Source organism: Natator depressus, chromosome 12 (assembly GCF_965152275.1).
Source record: "Natator depressus isolate rNatDep1 chromosome 12, rNatDep2.hap1, whole genome shotgun sequence".
In the NCBI taxonomy this organism is placed as follows: Eukaryota; Metazoa; Chordata; order Testudines; family Cheloniidae; genus Natator; species Natator depressus.
The window spans coordinates 38,877,297-38,900,371 of record NC_134245.1 but is presented as its reverse complement, the minus strand read 5'-3'; the positions used below and the strand labels follow the sequence as shown (position 1 = coordinate 38,900,371).

At 46.1% G+C, this 23,075-nt stretch overlaps 1 protein-coding gene across 8 annotated transcripts in view; it reads right to left on the bottom strand.

Moving 5' to 3' along the window:
- ZC3H18 (zinc finger CCCH-type containing 18) overlaps window positions 1-18,870 on the bottom strand; it is a 58,862-nt gene extending 39,992 nt beyond the window's left edge. For 2 of the 8 annotated variants that reach the window (XM_074968899.1, XM_074968900.1), the window contains exons 1-2: window positions 8,645-9,252; window positions 3,534-3,618 (exon numbers count right to left, since the gene is read on the bottom strand). In XM_074968899.1, coding sequence (XP_074825000.1) covers window positions 3,534-3,618; window positions 8,645-9,235 — 676 coding nt within the window. In that variant the 5' untranslated portion in view covers window positions 9,236-9,252. Of the gene's footprint in view, window positions 1-3,533; window positions 3,619-8,644; window positions 9,253-16,319; window positions 16,336-17,192; window positions 17,214-18,646; window positions 18,673-18,861 lie in introns of those variants that run through there. The other 6 variants (XM_074968897.1, XM_074968898.1, XM_074968895.1 and 3 more) reach the window with 6 other exon arrangements.
- Window positions 18,871-23,075: the final 4,205 nt, after the last annotated feature.

The window sequence follows — 23,075 nt, the reverse complement described above, 5'->3', positions numbered from 1 at the left end:
ACAGAAAGCGCAAACAGGTTAGTTTTTAAACCTTTGTTTTACGAATCTCAGGTGTTGTGTGTAACAAAGGCAAGAACATTTGTTGAGTAAAATATGATTTTTCACTCAATAGCACTCCTCTTTAATCCCAGTCCATAAAGACCTACGTAAGTAAAATCCATTTATTCACATCTGAATATTAGTGACATTGTAGCAGAATTTTTGGACGCCTTCGATCTATAGCTAGCTTTGAGCACTCAGCGGCTGAACTCTGATTGATCTACCGCAAATCATTTATCCATCTACTCGCTGGTCGTCCCCTACTATGATAACCTGCCACTTTTGAGGTTACTTCCATCTCTGCGCCTGATGGGACCAATCTGCATAAGTTTGTGTCTACTGATTTCTGACAGCAGGGTCTGCTGGTCTCCAATAATATTTCTAACATAAGCATGTGTCTTTTTTTTCCCCCCAATCCAGGAGATATGCAAGAGTCTTTGCCAGCACCACATCTCAAAGGCTTGAATTTTCTTCTTGTCAGCAGAATTAGTTTCCCACAATTCACATCCATAAGTCACTATGGAAAAAATAAGTTGTTCACCAATCGAACCTTTGTACATGTTGAGATACCAGTGTTTCCAAACTTTTGTAAGGGAGGCCATTGCTGATGAGCCATTCCTCGTCATGTTCTGATTTCTTTGGAACAGCCGCCTTGGTTGGTATGCATGAGCCCAGATAATTACTCTACAGCCTCTACAACCTGACGTAATCGTACTGTCCGAGTATTCTGTTTCTGTTAATCATGTCAATGTGCATGCATTTCATTTTCACCTCATTCAGGGATAGTCAAACAGACACCAACATATGTTGCCTTCCCTCAGTGGCTGTAGCAAAGAGCACTGCTATCCGAGGCTGGTTAAAAGGTGTCTGTTAACGAAATCCCAGCTCCTTCCACTTTGTCAAAACCTTCCAGGGCTTGTCTCGTAACTAATTCTGCACACATGTTGAAAAGGCTTGGGGACAGAATACGCCCTCGTCTCACCCAGTGGAAAAGCAGTTGCTATCACCTGCTGCTGTTTGCACCGTGGTCTGTTACTGACAGTGGAGATTTGTGATGAGTTCATTGAGATGTTTTGGAATCCCCAGGTCTGCCAGTGTCCTCCAAAGACAGTCACGTCAGAAGGTATCAATGATTTTGAGTAGTCAATGAAATACATGATCAATAAGTGATTAAACTCCTTGCATTTTTCAATGATATAATGGATAAGAACATAAGAACGACCATACTGGGTCAGACCAAAAGTCCATCTAGCCCAGTCTCCTGTCTTCCGGCAGTGGCCAAAGCCTGGTGCCCAAGAGGGAATGAACAGAACAGGTAGTCATCAAGTGATCCATGCCCCGTTGCTCATTCCCAGCTTCTGGCAAACAGAGGCTAGAGACACCATCCCTGCCCATCCTGGCTAATAGCGATTGATGGACCTATCCTCCAGGAACTTAACTAGTTCTTTTTTGAACCCTGTTATAGTCTTGGGCTTTACAACATCCTCTGGCAAGGAGTTCCACAGGCTGACTGTGTGTTGTGTGAAGAAAGACTTCCTTTTGTTTTAAACCTGCTGCCTATTCATTTCATTTGGTGACCCCCTAGTCCTTGTGTTGTGAGAAGGAGTAAACAACACTCCCTTATTTACTTTCTCCACACCAGTCATGATTTTATAGACTTCTCTCATATCTCCCCTTAGTCGTCTCTTTTCCAAGCTGAAAAGTCCCAGTCTTATAAATCGCTCCTCATAAGGAAGCTGCTCATTTTTGTTGCCCTTTTCTGAACCTTTTCCCATTCCAATGCAGTATAACTTTTTTGAGATGGGGCGACCACATCTGCAAGCAGTATTCAAGATATGGGCGTACCATGGATTTATAGAGGCAATACGATATTTTCTGTTTTATTATCTATCCCTTTCTTAATGATTTCCAACATTGTTCACTTTTTTGACGGCCGTTGCACATTGAGTGGATGTTCTCAGAGAACTATCCACAATGACTCCAAGATCTCTTTCTTGAGTGGGAATTTAGACCCCACCTAATTTAGACCCTATCATTTTATATGTGATGCTCGTGATCTGATCATGTGTGCCTCGTCCCTCTCTGAAACCGGCTTGTTATAGTGGTTTCTGTTTCTACCATTCCTTCATGCAATCCTAGATTACACAGAGCAGAATTTCGCCCGTGTGTGATAATAGGGAGATAATATGATTGTTACTACACTCTGTTATGTCTCCTTTCTCTGATAAAGGCAGAAAGATTTCATTTGGCCAGTCATATGGTCAGTTTCTAATCATCCATCCATCACTGCAAATTTTCCACATGAGATCAATATTTGGTCATCAATCACTTTTAACAATTATGCTGATACATTATCTGCCCCCAGTGTTTTACCAGGCCTTTTTTTTTTAAAATATAATAGCGTGCACTACTTCCTGTCGCAGGATTCATGGCTCCCGTTCCACACTCTCCTTTCCGCTGTCCTGTATTTTACGTGGCTCTGATGAGGCTTACAGATTGTCACAGTAATCCCTCCACCAGCGTTTAGTGTCATCACCTTAAGTGAGGACTCTGCCATTATGATCTGTTATCATGAAGACCATAAAGACCTAAAATTTCATTAAAATTTCATTAATCCAGATTGTATTGTATCACATACTTTAATAGGGCTCACACTTTTGATATACTACACTGAGGGAAAAAGCTTCTCTTCCTAGACTATGCTAGTAGCCTACTCAGTCTAAATCCAGCGTTTTGTGCTAAAAGGGACACCATCATTCCTCACCTAATCAATCAATCCCGATGCTACGTCTGCCTTTAACACTGGGCTTCTTTGGAACTCTTTATGGACAGTTTCTAAAAATGTTCTGCATTTCAGAACAGTACATTTACACACAACGCACTGCTTGGTAGAAAAGGCAGACACTGTTAGTCAAATGCAATACAGAGCAGATCTGTGTTGGTGGAGCTGAGAGGAAAGGAACATGACACACCGAGTTAACATTTACAGCGAAATGCAACATTATTTCTAGCCTTGTCTTCAATAAAAGACATTTCAATAAATGTCTCAAAGGAAGAAGTGGAATCCTATTGTTTGAGATTTATAGAAGTAACCTGGATACTGGAGTGCAGGGAACAATTCTGCTCCAGCCGGGCATGAACTACACAAGAACAAATGAGTATTTTCCATCTCTAATTTGTACAAATGTAATATTTTAAAAACATTTTAAGCAATATTTGATTATTAAGAGGATGTCTGAAAAGAATTTTATTTCAAGGTGCGGTAAGTCATCCTTTATTTGAGGAATTCTGCACTTAAGACAGAACAATTTTTACATATTTTGCATGTTGGCTTTGCGTAGAATCAGCACTTGGCCACCATGGAAAAGAAAGGTGATACTGAGTGATGTCTGGGACAACATGCCTCATGTGACTAGTAGTATAACAGTTGCACAACTGAACAAGAGAAGCCAAGGAGTGCTCGATTCACTCCCTCTGCTGTAGTATATTGTTACCTTTCATGAAGAATCGGCAGGTGGGACGCGGCCTCACTTTCCTATCACTGGGATCTTTAACTTCTCCCTCCTCCAGATCATCATCCTGCAAGGCACAGAAGGACAGATGCTTAAAAGAGTCAAGTCATCATGAAAACCACAGACTCTTTCACAGTAAAATCAAAGCCAGCAACTCCAAAGTTACTGGGAATGTGTGTCGTGGGGCAACTGGGAACATAACAGTGGGATATGCACTGTGGACCTTCCCATGCCTAAGAAAGGGTAGGGAGGGTATTAATTCTAGTGTTCCAGGGGAGACTGGAAATCCTGCAAGAATCAAGAGCTTCTTAGTACCTAGACAAGGCTTCAGATTCTAAGATGCACCCATTTTCCATGTTTTAAAATAGTTTTAGTTAAACTGGGGCAAACCCAAGTGAACACTCTGAAATCAACTGATTTATCTTGAGTCCCTCCTTTGGTTTATCAATTTAAAAATGCACGTTTAATTACAATGCTGTGACTCTTGTATACAGACCAGCCCGAAAGAGTGACTGGTGAGGAGAGCTGAGACAGATGTTGGGAACCTACATATTAAGTTCTGGAGGACAATTGCTGTGTTATAACACCCACTTGAATATGCCTCTTTATCATGTGTAGTGACAATCTCTTGAACAGCCTTTCAGGGAGGAAGTTAGGTCTGTTGTTTTCATAGTCCCCTGTTGCAGCAGTTAAGTCACACTCCCTTCTCCACCATTCCTACCCTTTTATTTTTTAACACTGCTCAGGAGTTCAGTGTTGACTCACAAACCAGCATGGCTTATAATGGAACTTGGCATAAACTGAGAGCCAGGATACAGCACAGGGAGAAACTTAGGAAGATGGATCGCGTAGAAGCTCTCTAAATTGCCTTCAAGATTAGTCATCCTGGAAGATTAGACATCAAAATATGATTTATGAAAAGAAATGTATGTCCACAGAATAAAACAAGCGTAGCTTCACAGAGCAGGCCTTTGCTTTTGTTCTCAAAGGAAACCCTTTCGGAAAAAGCTTTTAGCCACTTGGATTTGTCAGGTCAAAGGGAGGTTTTTTTTAAAAGGGGTCCAGTGGAGAGAAAATATGCATGTGACAAGCGACATCAAAGGCACAAGGGGCAAGAATGACAGCTGTTCCGACTAAGGGTATGTCTACAATGCAGCTGGGAGCATGCTTCCCAGCTTGGGCAAATGGACATGTGCTGGCTCTCCTCAAGGTAGCATGCTAAAAATAACAGCGTAGCCAGCAGTTGCATGGGCAGTGGCTCAGGCTAAGCCACCTGCTCACAAACACATCTGGACATCCTGAGTATATACTCCATCAACAAGCCCAAGCTGCTGCCCATGCGACCCCTGGCTACACTGCTATTTGTAGCATGTTAGCTCAAGCAGAGCTAGTGTGTGTCTGTCTACCCATTCTGGGAAGCGCAGTGTAAATGTACCCAAAAAGGTGCTGGAACCTTATCTTGCCTCTCTCAGCTTCTTTACCTCAGAGATGCAAATATTTCCCTACTGTCTGTGGAACACATCTTAATAGAGAGAGTGTCTTGTGGACACCTTCCCTCTCACTGGCAACCGTGACATCTCTGTAGCAACTACAGTGATTACATCCATGGAAAAGTTATATGAAGAAAGCGTTTTATGTATTTTTATCAACGTAATAGCTGGAAACTAGGAGAAATGTCCACTTGGCTCTGGATAACCCAGCTCTCCAGGGACCCACTGTTTAATATCTCTTTCACTATATTCCTTCCAAGATTCTCTTGGGCCAGAGCTCCTTTTTAAAAATGCCTGCAAATGGTGTACATATTTAAATCTTGTGCTAGCTTTTCTTCCCCACCAAACTAAGAATGTCTGCAAACAGCATAAATTGCAGACAAATTAACATCTCCCCCCAAAAAAGATGGGTCTTGCATTCAACATAATGTGAATGGTAGAGCCAGCTTAATGCAGCTCCTTTCAATAGAATTGTGTGAAATCTTTGCAAACCTGGTGCTTGAACAAAAGAGTATTTAATTCTGTGCGGTCTAACGAGAATCAGACAGCTGGGATCTTCATTATAAGCTAATGTATGAAAGCCATTCAGAGTGCAAATTCATCTTGCATATTCGTGTGGACAGCATTCCCAGGAATCCCTAGCAATTGGGAGGAATGCTTTAGTATGAACAACGAGGAGTCTGGTGGCACCTTAAAGACTAACAGATTTATTTGGGCATAAGCTTTCGTGGGTAAAAAATCCACTTCTTCAGATGCATGGAGTGAAAATTACAGATGCAGGCATAAATATACTGACACCTGAAGAGAAGGGAGTTACCTACAGGTGGAGAACCAGTGTTAAGAAGGCCATTTCAGTCAGGGTAGATGTGGTCCACTCCCAATAATTGATGAGGAAGTGTCAATACCAATAGAGGGAAAATTGCTTTTGTAGTGAGCCAGCCACTCCCAGTCGCTTTAGTGTTGTATCAAGATGCATGTTAAAAAAGTTATTCTGAAATGATTTTAGGGATCCACTAAATTTAATTGCTTGGGTTCTCCCACCACAAGGATTTCAGGTAACACAGAAATGTCTAATCCAGGGGTGGGCAATAATTTTCGCAGGGGCATCACTCCAATGATTTTGGTAAGTCATCATGGGCCGCACATTTCTACCATATTAATGGAGCGGATGTGGACTCTGGGAGGGAGTTTGGTGCAGGAGGGGGCTCCAGGCTGGGGCAGGGGTTGGGGTGCAGGAGGGGCTGTGGGGTTTGGGAGGCAGTTTGGGTGCAGGAGGGGATTCTGACCTGGGGTAGGGGGTTGGGGTCCAAGAGGGGGTGCAAGGTGTAGGCTTTGGCCGGGAGGCACTTACCACAGGCAGCTCCCAGCCGGCGATGCTGCAGGGCTCAGGTAGGCTGCCTGCATGCCATGGCCCCACCCACTTCCGGAATCGGCTGTGGCAGGCTGCTGCTGGCATGTCTCTGCATGCCCCTTGGGGGGAGGAGAGCAGTGGGTCTCTGTTCGCTCCCTGCGCCCACAAGCACCACCCCCGCAGCACCTATTGGCCAGTTTCCGGCCAATGGGAGCTTTGAGGATGGTGCTGCTTCCCCCTCCCGCCAGGGGCACGCAGAGACACGCTAGCAGCAGCCGGCCGCTTCCAGGAGCGGCGTGAGGTCACAACAGGCAGACAGCCTGCCTGAGCGCCCCGCTACGCCACGGGACTTTAGCCGCCCAGAGATCACGAGGGGGCAGCCAAAGAGCCTGGTGGGCCAGACAGAAATGTTCGATGGGCCGCATCCAGCCTGTGGGCCGTATTTTGCCCACCCCATGTCTAACCTGTATTGAAATTGAGTCAGAACGTTTGAGTCATTTGAAAATATAGAATGTATTTTATGAGATCACCTTCCACAGTGAGCAGAACATAAGAGGAAACTTGTGATCCTGACCAATGAGTTAGCCAAAGCATCACGTGATTAAACATGAAAACAGGTGGTCAATGCAGGAAAGATCAATTTTGTTACTGTATTCTACCTACAAGATTTAGGACACACTTCTACTGGATTAAAAAAGGACTTGAGGTTTCTTTGAAAAAGCCCTAATAAGCTAAATCCTCTGTCATTCACCCCAGTTTCCTGAACGTTTTACTACAGTAGAAGTAGTTCAGCCAGACATCAATGCATAATTTGGGTTCTACGCTAACTTCAGCCAACGCCGGTCTACTACAGTTTCCATTCAGCTATGAACCTCTTTCAGAAAACGCCACTGCCAGCTGCAGCCCAACTGGGAAACAAACTAAAATGACAGACGATTATTTTGCACGTCTCCTCCAATTAACTTCCTGTCCCTTAATCGTCAGTGAAGAACCTCTTACTTTTCTACCCTGCCCTCCTAGCTCTCAGATTTGGGTAACCTTCCTTGGCTGAGTAGGACTAGAAATGACTCCTTCCCAAAGCCATTGCTTCCTTGCTTGATTATCGAGAGGTGCTGCAGTGACAAACTTTCCCTGCCCAGTTGCACCTTTTGCATGGGGAACAAGAAACAGAGCCAAGAAATTGCACTTGGATCTCTGACATAGAGGAATTAATGCTAACCACTTGGCTTTTATATTTTAAATGCTGTCTTACATTCCCAGTAGTCAGAGTGAAGTGTGGTCGAAACTCAAGACTGGGAGCCCATAGGAAGGGTTCTAGTCCCTGATCTGTGGTACTGAGAAAGTCATTTCACCACCAACTCATTCTCCTCCACCTGTAAAATGGCACTAATATTGCACACGGTGACTGATGAGTGCTGCTATACAGCAATCCAGGCACAAAGTACTAAGTAAGCACTACTGACCACAATTCCTAATGGGATCAGTCACTTTGCCTTTCTGAGTACAAACTCGGATAGGTCACCACAGGAAGCGTGCATCACCAAAATGTCAGACAACAACTTACTTCGATTGTCAGCTCTTTTTGTTATGTGTTTGTACAGTGCCTAGCACAATGGGGTCCTGACCCATGACTAGGGTTTTAAGGCACTACTGCATACAAACAATACAATCTATTTTAAGCACATGGGTTTGCCACACATGCCAGACATCCCATCTGCAGGAGCCATTAGAGCCTGGTAGGTTAACAATGTACAAGTGATGGCATAGCTTGTAAGCGCCTAGCATGTGGCTGGCTAACTAGGTGCTAGCATTACCCAAAAGTCCTTTGTGAGCAAAGGTAGAAAGCTGAAGCTCTGGAGACCCTGTGCACTGATCAGGACCAAGTTTACTTGAGATCTTTACAGATGTTGTGCGCAACAGGGTTTTCCAGAGTACACAGCAACGGAAGTCACAATTAAGTACACAGCAGACCTTCCTTTTCAGAAGTGTGCACCTCATATATATGCTGGGGCATAACCTGAGTGTGTGAGGGATGGGCAGTGATGGACAGTTTGAGAGCCTACAGTAGTTATAGGCCATAAATTAGGCCCAAAAAAAGCTACTGAAGATATTCACATCAAATATGACAGATGTTCAGGGCACGACAGCCTAAGAGCCAGCTAATTCTGAATCCAAGGGCAGAACAACAGATTTCCCCAACCCACACAGGCTTGTTGAATTCCGTCCCCTGTCTAAGGATAACTCAAACTTACATCAATCTCGCCATCATCAATTTCTCCATCATCTTCCTCTTTCTTCTTCTCTTTGAGAGGATCCTGGCCATCCTTTTCATCATCGCTTTTACTGTTCGATTTCTTCTCATCCTCAGGTGCATCATCTCCCTTCTCCTCCTCCTCGTCATCCTCACCCCCCGCCTTCTCGGCCTCATCCTCTGGAACAGCCGCACTTGGCTCCTCGGGAACTTCCTCATCATAGTCCAATTCATGCTCATCCAGTTCCCGGGTGACAGAGGATGCTTCGTCTCCAAGGTCATTTGTCCGGTCCTCCTCCTCCTCCCTGAGACACGGGGAGCTCTTCAGCTCCCTGCTCTGCTCATTACTGTCAGAGTCCTGGGACTTGGTTTCACTTAAGTGGTCCTCCTCATCCGAGTGGTTCTCCTCTTCGCCCTGACTCAGTCCCCTGACTGCATCCTCCTCTTCCTCTTCCTCCAGAATGTTGCCATGACCCTCTCCATCCAGTTCCCGATCTGAGCCACTCTCTTTCAGGATTTCGTCGTCTGAGAGTTGCTGGTCCTCCTCCTCGGGAGAGCAGGGGTGTTGCTCAAGACTGTCGGAAACATCCATCAGTACTTGGTAGTCTGCTAAGGGCAAACACAGTACGTTTAGTATGTGGAACAAAAACCTTGTCCTCATAAAATACAGGAATACAGCTTGTATCTTTCTACTGGAGGAGGTGTTGCCTGAATGTATGGTCTCAGCTTACTCCACAGAATGAAAGAAGTTTAAATATCCAAACAGCTTAAATTGTTTATTTCAGTATTGTCCCAGACTGACTGGTTAAATGGGATGCTACACCTTGTGCATGCACAGATACAATCTTGGATAAGGATTTCACCTGCTTTTCCAAGCTACACAGGGTCAGGCCAGATCACTACTTGGATAGGCGACTTCCCCAAAAAATTCCAGATGCTGCAAGAAACGGTGTGGTACTCTTCCCTGGAGGACAATACTTCACTAGAACCTCAGCGCGGTGATATGCCGCAGCTTTAGGATGACATGTAAAATACAAGACCTAACCAGACATGGTTAAAGATCCAAGATAATCACATTCTGTCTACATAAAGTAATTCCCCTCTCATTTCAACTGCGTAAGTCATTTTTCACATCTCCTTCTAAAAGCGGCAGACAGCACTGCTGGTGTAAAATGGCTGCTGCGTTCCACCCCAGAGGTAGCTGTATTTCATCAAGAGGTTGGTGAGTGCTGTACAAACAAGGTCTGATTTCAGAAGTGCTCAGTACCCAAAAATCTATCTGAAGTAAATGGGAGCAATGGATGTTGCAGCTCCTCCGATTACAAGCTGTGTTCCAGGTTATGAACTTTGGTAAAAGCAGCTATATATACTGGCCAGAGCAAAGACAAAACAAAAACTGTATGTGTGTGTGACTGATTTAGATTATTAAGAAATTTTGAATAAAGTTAAATTTAGAATGCAAAACTATGACTAAGCACCCCCCTCTCTACATAGTAACACTGTATCTAAAATATCTTTAAGTAAATGTTTCTATTTCAAATATGTCCATGTGCTCTATTGTGTCTTTTTTGTGTGGTCCATAAGAACATTTAAAAATTAGGTCTCTGCTTATGATAGAAAAGATAAGTACAGTAATGACAAGAGGCAAGGCAGAAGGTATTTCAGAAGTAATACATCAAACGCATTTGTGTTCCACAAAGGAGAAGGCTGACTTTATAGGGGACTGGATGGCCCAGGGAACTGGTAATGAGGTATAAGTCCTCTGACCTCCAAGTACAGTTGTTACCATCTGATAGCTGTTTGGTACTCTATGCAGTTACCTTAACCCTCTGAACAAAGTACATACCACCAGATCACAATAACTGGCACCAGTTGGCAGTCTCAGAAGAAGCCAAGGACTGAATGGGCATGGGTCTAAACAGGGTATAGAGGTTACTCCTCCAAAACGCTGGAGAGGCAAACTAATGGTGTAGCATGGGGAAGTGTGTACTGTAGTTCTCCGTCCTGTACCTATGGGATGATTAAACAGAGGCCTTCAATTCCCAGTATTGTCAATCTGACGCTCTTCCAAAGTACTCAATTCACCATTAATTTAAAAAAAATATATATATATATATATATATATATATACACACACACACACACACACACGCACACATAGTCTGACTTGTCTTTGTGAAAGTGTTCTGTAATCATGGAGGTTTGGGAGGGCAGGAGGCAGAGGTTAGAAGTCAAGAGGAGAACTGGTACTGGGCTTGTTAAGGTAGCTTTATGGCTGAAAGAAAAATCATGGGATTGAAATCAGTTTTATTAAATTTCTCTCACAGACCGATTCCATCCCCCAAAATATGTATCATGCTTCACTCAATTCAGTCTTCTCCATTATAGATCCCTGAAAGCTTGTTCACTTTGTGGAACAACTGCAGTTGAGAGCTGCATAAAGTGCCAGACTTTCACTGATTACTTTTAAACTCTTTAGATGAAAGATGCTACATATACAAAATATTATATTAAACCAGGCAGAAGGGAGCTTCTCTAAGGAGACCGCCCATGTCTCCTTCAAACAGTTTGTATCCATTAATTCTACTTCTGTGTGAAAAAAGAGTTACCACCACCAGTCAGCTGAGCAGTATTTTCTCCTCTCCTGATCCACAACTAGCTCACTCACTCTTCCCTACTGAGTTTCTTTGACCCAGACTGTAGCAAAAAAGGCTGCCATTTACCTTAGAAGTAGGCAATAGACTATGACAGGGGCATGCTAGGTCTCCAGTGATCAAGCATACTGCCATGAAATCTAAATAGATTTTAAGATGGAAAAAAGCAACAACAACAAGTCTCAGAATTTTAAACACCAGACCCTGGCTGCTTATTATGGAATTTGGGATCTCAGCTCTGAAATGGGACAGGAAGGGTGTTACAGGCAACATGGGTCAGTAGTTAGAGCCCAGGGTAGGAAACCAGGAACTCTGGAATTCCAATCCTTGCTACTGATTTGCTGTGTTGGCTTGGGCACGTTGCTTAGCTTGGGTTTCTCAGTTTACTCATCTGTTAAAAACAGGAACAAGAGAGCCTTAATTTTCTCCCACTTTTGTTTTTGTGCCTTCTTCCAGCAGCCCCCCCATCCTGCATGGATCGCTGTCACCCCCAGTCAGCCCAGTTTACCACTGAGATTATGGTAAAGACACATTTTAGCCCTAGTAGCAGCTTCTAGTGTTTCTCAGCACACAGATCTTCCTCAAATGACCAACTTTGTGATTTTATTAAGAAATTAAAAGATCAATAATAACATAGCTAATTTCCTCCTGCTAATTGCAGCTCTGGGCAGTTAAGTACATTATGGGGCAGATTTCAAATAAATTGTGCTTTTAAAAACATTTAAAGGTTGATGCTGAACTCAAATGTCAGTCACAAATTGTTACTTTCTGTAAGAACAGTTCTATGACAATTTTAATTATCTAACTGCCTTCGAAATTACCCTTTCCAGCACATGCATGGCAATTTACTTACAATTTGTTACATCTCACATAAAAGGTCAACATTAACAAGCCTGGAGAAATGTACAAACTGTCAAGCAAAGATGAGTTAGGGGAATTTATTTGTTTTCTGACCTACTGCAAATAAGTTGTTTAGAAAGAGGATGCAGATTAGGGGACGTGAAGGGAGTGGGGGAAAACGTCTTGTGCTCATTTTATCAATTTAGCTGCTGAGTATAAACGTTCACCTCTGCTGGCTGTTACTAAAACTACAACAGGAATACAGTCGAGCCCTGGTACATCCCTCTCCTCCGTCGAGCTCCACTAAGAAGTGATGGAAGGGACAAATGTATATAAAACCAGTGCTGCCTGTAATGATCACATTCACGAAGGCGAGCGTTCATGTTAGTTCACTACATATTTCCTGCTTCCCAGCAACAGCACTGCAAGTTTCCCCATACCGATCCTCAGCAACAGGCCTCAGACCTCCTCTGTTGGGTCATTTCTAAAGCTGCTTTGATGAGGCAGCGCACATGGGAAGCTTGCACTGCCTGCTGTTACGTGGATACGCAGAGGGCGCTCGGTTCAGCCAGCTGGTCAATCTCCATGGCCAGCACTCTGCCTCAGTTCACCAGTACAATAGAAAAACTACGCCAAGACGAAGGAATGCTGTGATTATTATGCTACAAGCAACTATATGGAAATCAAGAAAACCCACCGTAAGAATCACAAGGTGGAACTAGAACCAGGAAAAAAGTGGGGAGATAAAATGGTGTGACAATTTTTTATACTAACATGGGGACAGCAGTGGCCACCATTCTCCTTGTAGGCCTCTAACTGTTGTTCTTTCAGTGAAAGGAAGGCTAGTGACAATCCCAGCCCAAATTTTATTCCAAGAAGTTTAGACTGACAGCATTTACCACCTTACCACAGCAATCAATCAACCCTGCCCTGGTCGACGTGGAGATGCCTCGGCCCTAGATGACACATTTGTCTCTGAGGTCTCAGATTCCCCAAACAGGTCCAGAGGACTGGAGGGAAAGCAAGCGAGGAAGCTGTGCTAACATCGCAACAGCTTTATTTGGAGCACTATTACAGAAGTATGATAGGACAGGAAGAGCTGCATTGTGACTGCCTGAGAGCCTTGCTGATATAGTGGAGGTGAACTAAACAAATCTGTTCAAAGAAAAGGAATAACTCTGACCTACAAAATTGGCCCTATTTATAACGGGTTAAAGGCAAATTTGCGAGAAATACAAAGGGAATTTTTTTTTTTTTTTGAGAACTACAAATCCACATATAATGCTACAAGACTTATAACCTAGAGTTATGTGGCAATAAACCAATTAATAAATACTACCTTCAATTTACAGCACTTCAAAACCACTTTATAATTTATGGGTGGGGCCACCTCTGTTGAAGGTTGCCTGACTTTTTCCATTAGAAAACCCTGTTTTCAGTTGCCTGTAACTTTGCCAAACTTTAACCTGAATCAGTTCTTGAACCAGGCTGGGATTTTTTTCTTCTGAAAGTTTCATCTAAAACATTTCAGTTGTTTCTGAGAATGGGATTATAGAAAAATGTTGGTTTCACTCAAGTTAAAAAAATGCCTTCATGCATTGGATCTGGGATTTTAAATTTGGCAGACAGGGTTGTTCTGATGCCAGGGATGAACCTTTTGCCGTCCTCATAAAAATTCACCTACATTTGGCCACGTTATAAGCCTTTGAAAAAAATCTAGTTCACATATGCTCAGTTGAGACTTGCTAGACTTTGGTAGCTAAATTCTCCTAAGATTCTGTCTTTACTGAGCATTCTGCATCCCTTCACAGATTCTACATGTGACTGGACTGTGCGTGTGTTATCCCCAAAGAGCAACTGAACGTGTTCCTTCGCAAGGCTGCAGGAGCTGAGCAGGACCTTCCCTGCAATTGCACCTCCCTTGCTGCCAACGGTCGTGACACCAGAACTGAAAGCAGGGAGGCTGTCTCTCCTGTGCTTTCAAAGCCTCTGCTTTCCTCCCTCCACGCCAGGCAACATAAAGGAGGAAACTGGCTGACCTGACTGCAGAAGGGTGAAGTCAAAAGTGTGACACTAATGTACGGTCCCCAATTTGAGATGCCAAGGGTCTGCCTATTCAGAGCAGAGCTCCCAGTGACCTTAGCTGTAACTGTGAGTGCTCAGCATTTCCGCAACTTTGACCCTAAGTGTCTCTTGTTGGGTACCCAGAAAACGAGGAACACACAATGGCTACCTATGGAAACTTTGGTTTAAGTGAGTTGCCTATCACATAGGAATTCTGTGGCAGAGGCAGGGATAGAATCCAATTTGCTACAGTGCCATTCTTCTTTTCCTGCAATCCCCTGCCTCATTCACTATACATGTTCCAGATCTGTGACACAGGAGGCAGGGGTGCTAAAGAAAAAAAGCCTCATTCACTATGCAGTCCTGATTCATCCCCAGAGCGGGCCCATCCTGTGCACACTGAATGAGGCAGATATCCTGAGGAAAGAAAATAGAATGTGATCATAAAAGACTATCATAACGCAGATGCATGACGTGGTAAAATGAAGGCTGCACAGACAACCTGAGTTCTGGCATCTCCTAACTTTTGAGTGTCTGACTTTGCAAACTCAGTTTGTTTTAATGTAGGTTTTTAGATGTAAATATGAACTAATCCTCATGCCATCACTGCCAGGTATTTAAGTTATCCTCATTTTTACAGTACATAAAATAGATCTGCTTACTGAGGAGAGGTGAAAAGGGCAGCCTGTTCATATTTATCCCTCTTCGGGTTATGTTAAAATAAACTTGTACCAAACCAAAGACCAATAAAAATGTTCTTAACCCCCCCCCACCACCCCCCCAAAAAAAACCAAAAACATTTTAACAGGTTTTTTTTAAATACAAAAGTATTCTTCTGCACTTCTGCAAGTTAAACAAGACAGCATTGGAGCTATGCATGAGAAATTTCACAATGAAATTTAGAAATGGAAACAAATGCAATAAAAAACATCTTAACTAATTAAGAGATTTTAAAAATTATTTCCATTTTTATCAGTCAAAGTACTGTTCATAATATAAGAATGTTATTTTTTTAAACATAATTTTTAACCTGAGACGCACTCTTTGACTTGCCCAAGGCAAAGAGCCTAGATGAGAACTCAGAAATTCCAAGCTTCTGGTCCTGTGCTCAAGACTATGTTCAACTTCTACTGTCTGGAAAAGTAACGCTGTCGAAGGAGAGACAAGGGAGGTGCGGTAATATCTTCTATTGGACCAACTTCTGGTGGTGACAGAAACATGCTTTCGAGCTTACAAGAGTTCAATTTGTCCCTCTCACCAACAAAAGTTGGTCCAATAAAAGATATTACCTCATCCCACCTTGTCTCTCTAATATCCTGGGACCTGAATACAACACTGAATATTGCTGTAAATTTTGATGCAAGAGACTATCTACCACAAGGGCAAGGATACCTGGATGGCAAGATAGATCAGAATACCCAAGGGGACTGTGTGTGACTTCATGGTTACGTTATTATGGTGCCTGAGGAGTTTACACTTAATAAATGGTTGGGGAAAACTGAGTATAGAATTCTCATCCAATTTGGGGTTTGTGACCCACTTCTTAACGGTCTGCCCTGAGGTTAGTACTCACGTTCTTGAGTTACTGCAGCACAGTTTGACAAGTACACTGAACAGAGGGGCTGGATTCTAACTAACACTGTTGCCCTCATTGTGTGGAGTTAACAAGTGTATAAGGGAAATAGTTTAGACAGAAATATATATGGGAAACAGTTTAGAGAGAAAATAAGAACAATGGAATTTAAGGTAGCTTAGTATTCGGGGCTCAGGGCCCTTGCCAATGCCTTTTACAAGAAATAGTGCTAAATTCTGTCCTCTCTTGCTCTATGCATATCTCAGTGAAATCAACAGGAGCTGTGCACATGACCCTAAGGGCAGAATTTATCCAGTTTTAACAAAGACGTTTTAAATGGCTGGAGATGTATGTTTCTTATTTGGACAAGCGGTCTTAAAATAGGTGTTAATCAAAATCTGTCGCTAGAGCTCTCTTTCTGCAGAAGGAAAATTCCACTATTTGAGCAGTATTTGACAGAAACTGGTTAAAAGGCACAACTATTTAAGTAGTATATTCAATTAAATCTACAGAAAGTTAAGCTCTGCCTACAATAGCAAACTGACCAGTTGCTGAAAACAATCTGTTAGCAGTAAGTCCACTGAACTGGTGCTGAAAACAGTAACTTGCTGTCATCAGGTCTGAAGAATGCTTCTTTCTGTAACCATGCTGAAAATGATTTTGTCCTAGATACACTAAAATCTATTTATGCAAAGGTTTGAAAAATCCAGTCTCCCAGGACTAATAGAAAAGCTTTCTTGGGCAAATGTCATCAATTTCCACAAAACCTAAGCTTTCATTTAAAAAAAAAAAAGAAAGAAAGAAAGAGTTAACCATCATGATTGAAAACAAAATCGTCCAAACATGAACAAAGTATAAGCCCATGAAGTAATTCCTCCCTCAGCTCCAGCATCTCTGCAACTGGCTCTCTGAACTACAGCAAAGTGGAACCTGATTAGAGTATTGTCAATTTCAATATTGGAATTCCATGAGCCATCAGAGCAACAGGTCAATTTCATTTTGGGGACTTCAGAGAGCTCTGAGCAACAGAGGCAGGCCCTGGAGAGAAGGACACCTTATAAAACAGAAGTTGAGTGAGAAACAATTAGAAGACACCCCTCCTCAGTACAGCGGGGAGGTTGTGGGAGAGGTAACCCCCTGGCTGCTGAAACAATTGTTAGGGTTCTCCTTTAGTTTACCTCTCCCATAACCTTGTAGCTGCTACTGTTGGACCATGCAAAGCTTTTCTAGTATCTGTAATCTGTGGAATTCCCACTTTAAACTATTGGCACATTAGTCTAACTACAGAGAATAAATGAATTTTTTTAGCTTAATAAGTACATTATTCATTAATAATTCGGTTTCAGAGTTAAACAGCATTAAAATAAGTTGAGTGAGATGGTTGTTAAGGGTTTGTTTACACTAGGAAAAGATCTTACCCTCTTTCCACACTCTGAACAAACCCTATAAAGATCAGGAGAAAGAATTCACACATTTGCCCTAGTTCATGCTACTGCTGGAATAGTGCTAGTAACAATTGTTTCAAAACAGTTGAACCACTGCTGACAGATTTGTCTGAAAATCAAGTCAGTGAGCAACTGCAGCACAATTCCGAGGAAAAAACCCTGTCCACACGGCTCAGGGAACTCAACCGAGAAACTAGAGTTTTGAAATACAGCTGCTGCTAACATGGTTACAGCTATACCATGGAGAGGCTTTAGTGCTACTGTTTCACTGTGCAGATGAAACAACCCAACAGGGCATAGATATCTCTATTGCAAAGACTACCTTTCTAAACAAAAGGGTTAGAGCATCTAATTTATGAGTTCAGTAACACAACACCTATATTCCTAATATGCAAAATTCATTCTAAAACAAATCCACAATGCAATGTCACTAGGAGCGACAAGAGAAAAACAAGTTTAGATGTAAAACATTATGCATTAAAAGCATAGAGAGCAGCATCTGGATTTCCAGAGTGCATGTTTTCCAGACAGCCCTGAAGGGTTTTCATCAGTAAAGCTTTTCCCGTTGCCTCTCTTAAGGGCACTTTGCATCTATCCACAATTCTGAACAAACTGTCCAGTTTAAATAATCCATCATCTCCCCATATATTTACCAGTGGGCATGCTAGCTCAGACCCTTACCTTCTCCAGATACCACCTACACCTAGCCACTTGGGGCAGCTCACCGTACAGCTGGGGTTCTCAACCAGGAGTCCGGGGCTCCCTGGGGAGAGGAGGCGGGGGGCGAGCAGGTTTCAGGGGGGCCACCAAGCAGGGCCCGCATTAGACTTGCTGGGGGCCAGGGTAGAAAGCCAAAGCCCCATGGTATGGAGCTCAAGCCCGGGGCCCTGAGCCCTGCCACCCAGGGCTGAAGCCAACGCCTGAGCCATGTAGTTTCTCGGGGTCGCAGGCAAATATCCTGCCTGCTACCTCTTAACTCTGTCCCTGGCTTTTTTCTGCAGAAAACCAGTGACTGTGGCACAGGTGGGCTGTGGAGTTTTTACAGCACATTGGGGCAGGCTGGGGGTGGGTGGGTGGGTTGGGGGGGGGTTCAGAGAAAAAAAAGTTGAGAACCCCGGACATGCAGCACAGCCCTGCCCTAACCCGCCACTGCCCACCCACGGTGAGAGCTGCCTGCGACCCCACCCTAGGCCGGCCCTGCTGCAGCCCCCCAATGCCCCATCCCTCTCCTCCTCACCCCCCACGCCCACCCCCGAGCCCGTTCACCCCGCAGGCCCCCGCTTCTCCACACAGCTTCCTCCCTTCGACCCCGGCCTGGGCAGGGGGACCAGATCCGCGCCGCTGTCCCTCGCCCCTGCGGGAGGAGGGCCCCCCCCAATGCCGCCCGGCTCCCAGCCCCGGGGGCAGAGCCCCCCTGTGGCCCCCACCTCAGGGTCAGGCTCCCCCCAGCCCCTCCGGCGCCCCCGCCATCCCCACGTGGGGTCAGGCCCTCGCCCCGCCCTCCATCCTGGGAGTCGGGCCCGCCCCGCGCCGAGGGCCCAGCCCCTCCCGCTGCCCGGGGGCCGGAGCCCGGCGCGGCCCCCCCAGGCGCCCGGCTCCCTGGGGCCCCCCCCGGCGGCTAGGCCGCCCCGCGGCTCCTCACCTGGGCGGGGGCGGGGGGGCGGCAGCGCCTCGGAGGCGGGTGGGGGAGGCGGCTCCGGCTCTCGGCGCGGGCGGCGCGGGACGGGGCCTCTACTCGCGGCGGCGGCGCAGGGCGGCCATTGTGTGACATCATCGGAACGCGACAGCCTCCCGGAGCGGGGCCGCCCCGCCCGCACCCGGCCGGCCTTAAAGGGCCAGCGGCACCAGGCCGCGGGGGGCTGTGTGCGTCGCAAGCTGGGAGGGAGCTGGCGGGGGTGTGTGTGTGGGGGTGTGGCAGGCAGGGGGGTATGTGTGGAGGGGGGTGTCAGGCTGTGTGTTTATGTGCTGGGGGGCGGGCAGGCAGGCAGTGTGTGTGTAGCAGGCTGGGGGGGCGGGCAGTGTGTGTGTGTGTGTAGCAGGCTGGGGGGGCGGGCAGTGTGTGTGTGTGTGTGTAGCAGGCTGGGGGGGCGGGCAGTGTGTGTGTGTGTGTGTAGCAGGCTGGGGGGGCGGGCAGTGTGTGTGCGTGTGTGTGTGTAGCAGGCTGGGGGGGCGGGCAGTGTGTGTGCGTGTGTGTGTGTAGCAGGCTGGGAGGGGCGGGCAGTGTGTGTGCGTGTGTGTGTGTGTAGCAGGCTGGGGGGGCGGGCAGTGTGTGTGTGTGTAGCAGGCTGGGGGGGGCGGGCTGTGTGTGTGTGTGTAGCAGGCTGGGGGGGCGGGCAGTGTGTGTGTGTGTGTAGCAGGCTGGGGGGGGCGGGCAGTGTGTGTGTGTGTGTAGCAGGCTGGGGGGGCGGGCAGTGTGTGTGTGTGTGTGTAGCAGGCTGGGGGTGGGTGGGCAGTCTGTGTGTGAGCCATTCATTCGCTCACAGAGTGACACACCACACATGACGGTGCCCTGCATCCAGCTCTATTGCCAGAGAGCTCAGTGCTACACAACACCGCCCTGACCCCCCTACCAGGCACTGAAAGGTGAGGCAAGGCAATGCAGCACACCACAACGCATAGGGGTCAATGCAACAATGAAACCCAATGCTTATACAGCACAATGGCAGGTGCCAGGCGTACACAGACTGTAGGCCCAGAGCAGAAGTCTGTGTGTATATTATCTTTCAAGAATGTTAAAGTTAAAACAAAACAAAAACCAAAAAGCAACCCATAGAAATGCAGAGTTAAAGTTAAATGCAGTTATCAAGCAAAGAACCCAAATCACCTTAACTCTGCATCTGTCACGATATCCCTGGGAAAGCCGGAAAGGCAGTTGGCATCATCTTATCATAACACAGGGCTTCATTCTGTTAGCGGTCACAAACCCAAGAATGTCTCACTGACAGTTGTGTAGTGGTGGGCCTGCTTTCCAGTCAGGCACACCATGGAAACAAGGATTTTACAAATTCCTGAGTAGACAAGGTAATCACACGCCCCCCCCACCCCCATTCATCATTAAAGTCCTGAATGTGCCAGGTGATCAGTTTATGCTTAGCACCTCACAGAATCTGGCCTTATGATTCCATGTGGCCACCAATTCTCTGTGGATTGTTAGACCCAGAGCTAGCATATTGCAGTATCCTTGTGTTTGAAAAGAGAGAAGGTACGTGTGGTGTTAAAGCAGCACATGGTAGTGGAGACATGCACGCACTAAGTTATAAAAGCAATGTGCTGGGGCATATTTTCTATATGCTGTGTGCAAAGAGGGAAAGATGGCAGGATACCATCTGTAGGGGGCGGAGTTAACACAGGTACAGCAAATACCTGTATTTACAGACGGGAAAACTGAAGGAGACAGAGGTTAAGAAACTTGGATAGGCCACCCAGCGGGTCAGTGACATGGCCAGGAATAAAACCCAGCTCACCTGACTCCCTGCCCTGGCTCTAACTGTTGGCAAATTCTCCCACCATTGATTGAGAATAGCCGAGGGGGCTGTAGCTCAGGATTGGGATGTGTGGTTTGGGATGCCCAGAACTGGAATTTGAGGTGATGCTGCATGTCAGGTCTTGGGTGAGATTTCTGACACTTTTACCATGGCTTTACTCACACTCTCCATCTCCCCAGATGGAACTCCAGCCCGGGGCGACACTTAGATCCAAGAAACCCAGCTATGAGAGACTGCAGCAGGATGTGGTAGGTCAGGGCCCTTCTGAGTTTATTAACCCATTGGTTAGTTACCTGGTTGTCCTGAGACCACACCAGCTCAGTCCCTTGGTGCTATCTTATAGTTATGCACAGTGTCAAGGACTGCCTGTCACTGTGTGTTTATTTTAAAAGTGTTCCCTGTAAAGCTGAGAACTCAAATTTCACCCTTGAGAAGGATCAGATCCGAGTGGGAATGGATGGATAGATGGCGTGAAGAGTGATGCACCCAAAGGCAGGGAACGTGGCACCAGAGGGTGTTTTCCCTTGGTGCCTGCAACAGGATCCTCTCCGCCTTTATCTTCTTTGATACAAAAGAAAGTCAAACTCCATAATCCAGATCCAAAGACTCCCAGCCTTGGGGTTAGGCATCTCCTGATCCAGATCTGATCATTGGTGTCCAGGCTCAACTCTGTCTGAGGCCTTGTCGACACTGGGGGCTGAATCCAAATAGAGCTGTGCCAGTTTACATCAGCAGAGAATTTGGCCCTGAGGTTTTGCCCATCAGGTAGCTGCACTGGGAAAACCCTTAGTGCAGACACGATTTATGCCACTGCAACTTATGTTGACACGAGGGGTTTGCACTGGTGCAGCTATCCCGGGGGCCGAAACCCCTGTGTAGAAGAGGCCTGGTAGAGGAACAGAATCTCTTGGTTTGGTTCACTGTGAGCTGTTCAGTTCTTCTGCCTCTGTTCACATTGAATTTTTGCAAAGTGGCCCCCTGAAGCGTTTGACGATAAAGCCCTCAGGTGCCGCTCTGTTCGGAAGTGCCGGTGGTTCGTGGTTAGTGCACCATTTACGACTGGAGTTTCCCATAGAGGAACAGCCGGCAGTGTTTTGTTTCAGGGGAAACAGCCTGGGTTTTGTTTCCCTTATTCCACCTTCCACGCCATATGCTCTGGTCTGGCCATTCTCCGTCCTTGTTACAGCATCCCAGAGGTCTGAGGAGCTCCGGGACGGGCCTGGATGTTCGGGTGGTATTTAAATGGCAGTCAGGGTCTGTAATTTACAAGCCAACAAGAATTGATTAGACATTAATATTTTTACTGAGCTTAATTCTGAGCATTAGAAGACTCTCTGCACTGAGACACTGACTGGCACCCACGGTACCGGGGGTGAGAATCACAGAAAAGGCCTGGTTTGCTCCAATGGGGCCAATTCATCCTTGCTCTGAGATTTCATTGTGCCGGCTCTGCCTGTGAAAAGGGCCATAAAGCAGGTGTGAACCTGCAGGGATAATTACCAGCATAGGGAACCTCTTCCCCCTCTCACAAGCCCCCCTCACAAGTGCTATGCCAGGGAAGATCAGGAGAAGTGGGGGGCCCGTCAGGGAGAGAGGAGGTGTGCTTAGGGGGTCCCTTCACCTTTGCTGTTCCTCAGCTTGAGGGATTTTCCAACCAGTGCTGAGCGCTGGGCTGGCCCCTGACAGCACCACCTCCCTTCCAGCCCCAGGGGTGGATCTAGGCCTCAGGGAGTCACTATCCTCAGCCTCGCTCTTTCTAATTGGGCCTTTTAGGGTTAGCCTGTGGCTTCCCTTTGCAAAATTAAGGTCTCTCTTTCCAGGTGGAGGAACTTGAAGCCGGAAGACTCTCTCAAGGATTCTACAAGCAACAGCCCCATGATTTGCTTGGGCCCACGGGATCACCCCAAGAAAACCCAGCCCATGGTGCAGACGGGACACAGACTCTGAGCTGCTCTGGGCTCCCCTAAGACCCAACTCTGATATTCCATATGCCAGCCCCCACCCCTGCAAATACAGAACGCTGACCCCCTGCCAGGGTGTCTTTGGATCTCTACCAGCATGGGGGTTCCTGGGAATGGCTTTGAATCAGTGCATCTCTCTGTCCCAGCCAACCCTGGGCCCCCCACAGGGCAGCCTTTCTGCTGCTGGGCATGTGAAGGACCTAACCGTGGATCTCTCTCCCTTTGACTGGGTCTTTCTTCCTCCCAGCTGCAGGTGGCAACACCATGCTCAGGTGAAGGTGTGTTTTGCGCATGGATCTGGCTGCTGGGGACTCCAACAAGGCACTGGAGCAGCTGAGTCCGTCTTCTAATGCAGCTTCTAAAATGCACCCCGGAGCATGGTGCCATGCTCCTCTGCTGACCCCGTGAGC